The 8,859-nt window shown below is 56.0% G+C and overlaps 2 protein-coding genes across 2 annotated transcripts in view; one reads left to right on the top strand and one right to left on the bottom strand.

Moving 5' to 3' along the window:
• The window catches only part of FANCI (Fanconi anemia complementation group I), a 68,864-nt gene extending 63,473 nt beyond the window's left edge, over positions 1-5,391 (top strand). Inside the window, 4 exon segments of the mRNA XM_015559169.1 lie at positions 2,436-2,507; positions 3,833-3,928; positions 4,412-4,537; positions 5,305-5,391. Of these exon segments, the coding sequence (XP_015414655.1) occupies positions 2,436-2,507; positions 3,833-3,928; positions 4,412-4,537; positions 5,305-5,385 (375 nt within the window). The 3' untranslated portion in view covers positions 5,386-5,391.
• Positions 5,242-8,859, bottom strand: part of POLG (polymerase (DNA directed), gamma) — a gene marked incomplete at its 5' end in the record, with an annotated part of 16,680 nt that continues 13,062 nt past the window's right edge. The window contains 6 exons of the mRNA XM_015559168.1: positions 5,242-5,692; positions 6,152-6,312; positions 7,039-7,247; positions 7,336-7,504; positions 7,611-7,733; positions 8,528-8,820. Coding sequence (XP_015414654.1) covers positions 5,616-5,692; positions 6,152-6,312; positions 7,039-7,247; positions 7,336-7,504; positions 7,611-7,733; positions 8,528-8,820 — 1,032 coding nt within the window. The remainder of the gene's footprint in view (positions 5,693-6,151; positions 6,313-7,038; positions 7,248-7,335; positions 7,505-7,610; positions 7,734-8,527; positions 8,821-8,859) is intronic.

Genomic DNA, 8,859 nt, shown 5'->3' with positions numbered 1-8,859 from the left:
AGGGTCACCCCCACTGTCCCCAGCCGGTCAGGAGATTGGCCACATCCTGGTTTGGTCAGCAGGTGGCAGGCGTCCCCACAGGCCAGGAGGAAACAGTTGGTGGCCTTTATTTCCTTGGCATATGAATATGTGGCACCTGATGGAGAGTGAATGCCTTGCGCTGCCTGTTTGGTTCAGTGGATAGCGTGTCAGCCTGCAAACCAAAGGGTCCTGGGTTCAATTCCGGTCAAGTGCATGTACCTAGCTCCAGGCTCCTCTCTGACCCTCAGGAGATTGGCCACATCCTGGTTTGGTCAGCAGGTGGCAGGCGTCCCCACAGGCCAGGAGGAAACAGTTGGTGGCCCTTATTTCCTTGGCATATGAATATGTGGCATCTGATGGAGAGTGAATGCCTTGCGCTAGCCTGTTTGGTTCAGTGGATAGCGCGTCAGCTTGCAAACTAAAGGGTCCTGGTTTCAGTTCCGGTCAAGGGAACGTACCTTGGTTCCAGGCTCCTCTCTGACCCGGGCCCATGCAGGCAGCAGCCAATCGATGTGTTTCTCTCACATCGAAGTTTCTCTGTCTTTCTCTCTCTCTTCCATTCTCTCTGAAAATCAATGGGAAAATATCCTCAGGTGAGGATTAAAAAAAAAAATGAGTGCCTCTTCAAACATCTTCTCCTTCCTCTCTGAAATCAGTATAAATATATATATTTGGAGGGACGGGGACACCTGTCCTGTTGGTGGAGCTAGGAGCTCTGAGGAGGGGAAAGGAAGCCTGTGTACCTTTAGCGCAGGGTGGTGTGAAATGTAATTGTAGGGGGTGGCAAGATTGATAGGGTTGAGGTGGATGGGGAGATAATGTGCTTTATTTCCAATATTTTCATTTACTTGAAAAAGAAACATGGATGAATTACTCAAAGATTAGAAGTTGCTTTTTAAAAAAGAAATTATCTACAAAGATGACAGTCTGTGCAGCAAGGAAAAGGTGTGTCTGATTTGATGAGAGATACATGCAGTAGGCTTGCAGTTAGAGCCAGGAAGGAACGGTTGTGCTGGGCTCAGCGACTTGGTTTATTTCTGGGGGATTCCGATCCCATGGGCCTGCGAGTCTAGTAGTAGTGAGCCGTGAAGAAGGGCCAAGCTCGGGTGGAGGAGAGAGCAGCCCCGTTGGGGAAAATCACACTAGGACTAGTTTGTGTATTCTAGGCCTTTCCCCCTTTCCCGTCTGTATTTGACTTAAAGCCTTACGGGTCAGCTGACCCACAAGCAAACACTGTTCTCTGACCATGAGCACTTCATAGAAAAATCAGGGTTGTGTCGTGAGGAAGTTCAGGGCTTTGTTGGAAAGTCTGGAAGGAGGATTCTCCGAAAGGTCAGGGGGCCTCTAGGGAGACCTTGCCAAAGGCAGCAGCCTCTCCCTTGACTTTTCCAAACAAGTCGGAGCCCCCAGGTGTTTTGCTAGAATCTCTGTTTAGTCTTTAGACATGACGTTGTAGAAGCATGTGCTTTTTCAATGATACCCTGATGTTTGTGTCTAGAGGTTAATTTGAGTTCAAGCTGTTGTGACAATAAAAGCCTGAGGAGGCAGGTGAGCGGGGCTGTTTGGTTGCTACAGCCAAGCAGCCCCTTAGCCCTCGCTTTCACAGAAACGTGTGTCAGAGTAACCCATTCATCGTCGCTCGGGCTGCTGGTCAGCCCGGCCTTGAGTTTGCACATCTTTCAGAGAACGGTTCCCTCCTACAGCCCCTCCTGTTCTCACATGGCTCCCGCGCTGTAACTTCTGTCCGTTTCCAGGGCTGTTTCTCATCCTCTTCCCTGCCCCACAGGGCATGGTATGCCTGGGCCTAGGAGGCATAGGACTCCCTGGGGGTGAAGGCTCCTGTTGGTGTGCCTCACACGGGGCGGCTTCTCTGCATCTCAGATCTGCCTTATCAGAACCCTGTACTTCCTGTCCCCTTTATCCGTTCCTACTTTCTCAGCTCCTTCTGCGATTAGCTACAGCATTGGGAAGTGTCCTGGGACTTGAAACCCTTCTCCAGCGCGTGACCACATGGCTCAGAAGACACATCTGGCGGTTGCCTCTGGGCGGGAAGGCTGCAGGCCCGGGAACTGCCTCCCCACCTCCTCTCCTTCAGGGAACCCTTTCAGCAACAGCTGAAGCCCCTGCTGCCTCCTCCTCATCCCCCTTTTACTGGCCTTCTGTGCCTCCCTGGCCTGGCAGGAACCGTGGTCCTGCCCTCGCCTCCATGTGCTGGTTCTGGGAGCCAAACTGCAAACCCCACAGCAACAGAGTGAGGGCTGTGGGTGCCACATCCTTCCCGTCCTCCACACCCGCTGCAGGACAGTCTCCTTAGCCAGGCTCGCTCCCCTCGGGGGTCCCCATGCCCGGCTGTACCCACTGCCCAGAAAACGACCTGCTGGTCTTCGGGAGTAAGAGGATGGTTTCTGTTCTAGAACAAGAGGAGCAGGAGCCCACAGTGCCCAGGAGGAAAGAAGAAGAGCGCTGCTGCTGGGGCCGTGGCCATGGTAAGCCGCGGGCGCTTTCACCAGTGTGGCTGCTGGCGGAACCGTCACAGAAATGAGACCGGGCAGGTCTAAGGGGACAGGAAGTGGCCAGTGGTTACCTGGAGCTGGGATCGGATTGGAGACTGGGAGGTGCCTGCTAAGGGGGCTGCAGGCTGCTTGGTGGGCATGAAGATGTTCCAGTATTTCTAAGGGGAGATGGTTGCACAATCTGAATATACAAACATGGGACTGTACAGTGGAAAGGGGTGAATTGTGTGGTATGTGAATGGTATCTCAGCGCTGCTACAGAACTGTGTGTGGCTGCTGCTCAGCTAATGGATGTTATGTTCAGATGGAGCGTCGGTTTTCCTCTGAACCACAAAACATACGCTTTATCCAGGAAGCTCCAGAAAATGTTGAGCTCTTGTTTTAAAAATAGAAACAGCTTGGGAGGGACCCTTTGAGGAAAAGTGGGTGAGAGCAGAAGGCACTGCTCCAACCTCAGGGGCAGGTAGGCAGGAACCGCTGGGTTTTAGGAGATCTAGACACTCACACGGATGCAGTAATCCCACCTTCAGGGTGCTGTCACTAACAGGACTGGTAAATGGGTTTTAGTGCATTTACACTGTAGAATACTGTGCTGACGGGAAAAAGTAAAATACTGCCGCCAAGATAGTATTTTTAAAAAGGAAAAATCCTGAGAAGTGCCCTCATTTGTGGGGGTTTAACTATATAGAAGCACATCTATATGCATAAGAAATGGCTGGAAGGATCCACAAGCTAGAATGCAAACGGGAACTTCATCTCAGTAGTGAAAATTCACATGCGGACTAGAAAGAGGAGGTAGAGCCAGTGCAGTCTTAATAATATCGAGTCAGCCCTGGCCCGTTTGGCTCAATGGATAGTGTTGGCCTGCAGACTGAAGGGTCCTGGGTTTGATTCTGGTCAAGGGCACATGCCCAGGTTGCCGGGTTAATCCCCAGTGCGGGGTGTACAGGAGGCAGCCGATCCATGATTCTCTCTCATTGATGTTTCTGTCTCCCTCCCCCTTCCGATCTGACATCAATGAGAGAGGCAACCACAGTTCTCCCGATGGCCCTTCCCTGGCCAGCCTCTAGGTACCAGCAAGTACGTAGGGTAATCAGTGGAAGGACTCGGTGTGCTCTCTGCTGGCATTGAAGTCCGTTGATGAGATGGAACTGCCAAAGGTCTTAGGTGGCTGGTACCTGAGCAAAAGTGTGTTTGATTAGAAGATGGCCCAGCGTTCCCCAAATCCATGGCGGTTCTGACAGCTTTGGAGGACCTCAGGGACCCCTGAACCTGAATGTAGGGCTTCTGTCCTGCAGGCAAGAGTTCTTCGGGAAACCAAGCCAATCCCCAACCTCATCTTCGCCATCGAACAGTATGAGAAATTCCTCATCTTCCTCTCCAAGAGGTCCAAGGTAAACACACTCTTCTCTTCTACGTGTTCATTTACCTGGAGGGGACCTGCCACTGAGGCAGCCAGGCTGTGCGGGGAGGGTGCGGCCCTTTCTGTGTCTGACCTGACAGCCTAAATCCAAACATCACGTAGGAAACTGGTGGAGCCCAACCGCCATGGCTCAGTGGTTGAGCATCGACCTATGAACCAGGAGGTCACGGTTCGATTCCCAGTCAGGGCACATGCCCGGGTTGTGGGCTCAATCCCCAGTGGGGGGCGTGCAGGAGGCAGCCAGTCAATGAATCTCTCATCATTGTGTTTCTCTTTCTCTCTCCCTCTCTGAAATCAATAAAAATCTATTTTTAAAAAGAAAGAAAAGAACTGGTGGGAAAGCGGGGCCAGGGTGTGAGCTCGCTTTAAGTAGGACCTGAGGGGTGTGGGTGAGGCTGTGGGCGGCCCTGCGTGTGCAGCAGCAGGAGCATGTGCCGCGCTTGCGTCCGTGCAGGTGAACCTGATGCAGCACATTAAGCTCAGCACCTCGCGGGACTTCAAGATCAAGGGGAACATCCTGGACCTGCTTCTCCGGGAGGAGGAGGAAGAGGAGGAGGAGGAGAATGACGAGAACAAAGAGGTCAGTCTCTGCTTCCTCCGACCGGGGCAGGAGTCCTGCCCCCCTTCCCAACGGGTTGCGGGGAGCCTGTCTGGGAGCAGCCGCAGGAAAATGGGGGGGGCAACAGCCAGACAGGATGGGCTGAAAGGGCGCCAGGCCAGGACACAACTAAACCCTCAAGAGGAGGAGGTTCAGAAGCTTTGAGCCACACCCGGGGCCCACACTTATACATTTGGGGCACACATTTCCAGAAGGGGTGGTGACCAAACGAGGTCTGTGGGTGACGCATTGGAGCTGACCGCCCAGCCCCAGCGTTCTGGCCCAGGACCTGCTATGCTCCCTCCTCCCTCCTCCCTCGGCCTGTCCGCTCCTTTGGTTTCCGTTGATAGCACACCCTGGGCCTGCAGCACCTTTGAAACAGGGCCCAGAGTTGGATAAACGCTCTAATTTCTGGCTTCTCAAAGCTTCTGCCCCACACACTGTCCCACTCCCGGCCATGGTGTCCCTGCCCCGTCCACTCCCTCGACCTGCTTGGCGATGGAGGTGAGCATTTGGGGGCTCCTCCTCTGCCATCTTGTCCATGCATCTCCCTGGTTAACAAAGGTCCAGAGACACAGTGTACACTGCCTGCCTCTGCCCCGAGGCCTCCCTTCCCCCACCCAGGCCTCCCTCCCCCCTCGGCGCAGCCAGTGGGACGGGAGAAAGCACAGCTCCCCAGGCTCCGATGAGAAGATAAAGGATCTGTTTATTTCCCGGCGTCTGAGCAGGGTGGTCACCTCTCCTTCTAGGACACCACGTCAGAGCACGGAGAACAGAACAAAGAACCAGCCAAGAAGAAAAGGAGGAAAGAAACGAAATGCCTGAGTTAATGTGCCCTTTGGGGCTTCTGCTTCCTGTTTACCCGACAAGCAGCACCGCCCCTTGTCCGACAGCCTGCACCAACGTTGGCCTCTCGGTTCTGAACCCGTTGAACTCAGCTGCACCTTCTGTGACAGGCAGTCCTCCCTGGCAGCCTGCTCCTGGCAAAGCGCAGCCGAAAGCCTGAGTGTGGGCGCCGCGCACCCGGTGAGCTCCACGGGAGCAATGCCCGCCTCCGCGGCTACGGGCCCGGCCGGCCGCGCCTCTCCAGGGAGCCTTTGGTGAGTTCCAGGACCTGGTAGATATCCAGTGCTTCACCTGGAAGAGAGCAGGTTGCTAACGACACTGTCTCGGCTTGGGGCTCGGAGCTCAGGGGAGGCCCTGTGCTTCTGTATAAAACGTTTGTCTTAGATACGCTTCCTCTAGAAAGGAGGCTTTCTGGTTGTTTGGCGTTCGGGGCACAGGTTTTTTTCACTTAACGCACTTTGACTTTGCACAATAAACCTTTAAACGTGGCCGGTGTGGTTGGAGAGGGAGAGGTGCCGATGGACGAACCAGAGCCGCCAACATGCTGTCACTCCTGTGAGCATGCCCCAGAAGCACAGCCCCTCGGGGTTCATGTCCCGCTCCTGGGGGGCCCAGGGCCCCTTATACACACGTAGCCGACCTGCTTGCTAAGAGGGGATGCCCTCTGGTGCCCAAGCTTCCTGTGGCAGAAAGCTGCCCAGGGCACCTCACCTCCCACCCGGAACGAGAGGCACCAAGGCGTGTGCTCACCCTGGGGAACCCCGTATCTCCTTTCCATCCCCGTCGGGTTGGAGGGGGTTTTACAATCCATGGTCACTTCCTTCCTGAGACACCGGTCAATGTCGACAGCACTGAAAAAGGCGACGGACTGGGGCAGGTCATTGAGGCCCAGCTTGTAGGCGAACATGCACCTGAAAGAGACCGGCCCCTCAGCGGCTCCTGCCGCGCCCTGGCCCTCACCGCGGAGGGACGGCCTGCACCCCGGGGGCAGGGCACGAGGGCCAGCGCCCCCGCCTTCCCACGCCCCCCAGGGAGCTCCTGAGAGGCAGGGATGACACACGTCACTGGTGTAAAAACTTCCCTCATCACCTGAGTATACAAGGACTTTGTTAGCTCCTTACGCAAAGCCCCCGGGACCCGGTGCAGAGGGCACTGGAGACAGGCCGCACACTGTAAACACTGGTTGTTTACCGTTAATCAGGACAGCGCGGCTCCCACTGGTTCTCAGTGGCAGATCAACACGGAACTGTGCTATCATTTAGTTCAACCAGTAAGTGAAATTCTACCATGAGAAAATGCAACCCAATATATAGGGTATACATTATTTTAAAATCACACGTGAATTTCCCCACTAGCCATGTACTACTGTTAGGAATCAGAATAACCAGCTTCTGGCACTGAAGGAAACGTTCACAGGTAAAGGTGTGTTCTTAGGGGGCGCTATTTGAGAGCTACTATTTGGGAAAATGGCCCCGACCCACCTGCTCACCACGTCAGTGATCTAATCTATGACCCTTTCAGGCCAAGAAATCTTTAAAAGTTGAAGGCCAGCCTTAAGACTTTAAAAAACTAGAGAGGAAAGCTAACACATCCACTTCCGGGGAGATGAGCGCTAGGTCCCACTCAGCCCGGCCCACCTGGTCAGCAGGTTGGTGATCTGCAGGGCCAGGGCCGCGCGGTAGCGGTCCTCCTCGCGCACCAGGTAGCGGACCTCGTCGTGGATGCTGATGCAGAAGCGCCCGTCGATGGCGAACTCCTCGAACAGCCACTTCATGGCCACAAGCATGAGGTGCAGGTAGTCCACCGCGGAGCTCTGCACCACCCAGTTCACCCGGCTGGTCATGAACTGGGGAGGGAGGGAGGGGCGCCGGTGAGGGATCCCGCCCGCATCTGTGCCTCCCTCCCTCCCGGGACCTCCCGTGTCCACGCAGTACCTCCCCCTGAGCCACCGAGGGCTCCAGGGCCCGGCTGATGCGGCAGCCCAGCACCGGGGTGCGTGGCTCGTCGGCCGTGGCGATGCTCTCCAGCTTGTTGAACATCTCTGACTCCGTGCCCCCCGTCCACATACGCTCTGCAACCACGTTCCACTTCTTCCCGCGGGACCTGGGGACCGGAGCAGACCGAACAAGCGTTGTCTTTCCCGATCAGCTCATCCCAGCTCCCAGGCCCGCCCGGACCCTCCCTCCCTCCCCACTCAGAGGGTTCTCACTTTCTCGAAGCTTCCCTCTGGACCTTGCGCAGATCCTGCAGGGAAACGCAGCCGTCCTCGGTCCTCTCCACGGGGATGTGCAGCTGCCTCACCAGCCACTCGCCCTCATCGGACAGCCGATACCTGGGGGCAGGTCACCACCATCACTCCCATGGGAGTGTCTGCTCTGTGCCAAGCCCTGGGCCCCTGCCTGTCCCCCACAGGCTCGCTTCAGAGGCAGAAATGGGCACGGAGAGGCTGGCAGAGCCCAGACAGGAATCCACGCTTTGGATTATGCTGCCTGTCCCAAAGCCTTAGACGCAATTGCCAAAGGACTGACGTTTTTAAAAACATATATTTTTATTGGTTTCAGAGAGGAAGGGAGAGGGGAAGAGAATCATTGGTTGGCTGCCTCCAGCATGCCCCCTACTGGGGATCGAGCCTGCAACCTGGGAATGTGCCCTCGAACCGAATCAAACCCGGGACCCTTCAGTCTGCAGGCCGACGCTCTATCCACTGAGCAACACCGGCTAGGGCAGGGCTGGCAAATGTAATTAACCCTGTAAGGCAGTGGTTCTCAATACAGTTCCTCATGTTGTGACCCCCCAACCATAAAATTTTCGTTGCTACTTCATAACTAATTTTGCTACCGTCATAAATTGTACTGTAAATATCTGATATACAGGATGTATTTAAGCAACCCCTGTGAAAGGGTCGTTCGACCCCCAAAGGGGTCGTGGCCCACAGGTTGAGAACCGCTGCTCTAAGGAGACCTGTTCAAGGCCGACTTAAAGGTCACAACCCAGGGACGAGCCACCCTGCAGCTCAGTCACAGGTGTGAAGGGAGAGAGCCAGGTAACGGGAGGGAGGGCAGACAGGGGCAGTGGGGGGTAGCAGAGCGGGCCTGAGGCCCGGGGAAGGATGCAGGGGACCCTCACCTGCGCAGGCCCTTGGTGACGGCGTACATCTGCTGGGCCTTCTCGGCCGCCTCCTGCGAGGTGAGGCGGTGGTTGAACTGCATGAGCAGGCGCTCGGCGAAGGGCTGCCCGGCCCCGTAGATGCGGCCGTAGTTGAAGACCTTGGCGTGCTCGCGGCTGATGCCCACGGTGGCGGCCGTCTTGCTGTGCAGGTCGGTGCCCCGGCTCTTGCGGCCCTGCAGGGTCATCCAGCCGAAGGCCGTGCAGCCTGGGGGCAGGACGGAGGGAGAGGGGCTCAGACACACCGGCCCCGCCTCGCAGCTGGCTCCCTGCCCGCGCCGGCCCCGCTTGTG

Source organism: Myotis davidii, unplaced genomic scaffold (genome assembly GCF_000327345.1).
Source record: "Myotis davidii unplaced genomic scaffold, ASM32734v1 scaffold954, whole genome shotgun sequence".
Classification (NCBI taxonomy): domain Eukaryota; kingdom Metazoa; phylum Chordata; class Mammalia; order Chiroptera; family Vespertilionidae; genus Myotis; species Myotis davidii.
This window is presented reverse-complemented; position numbering and strand designations above follow the sequence as displayed.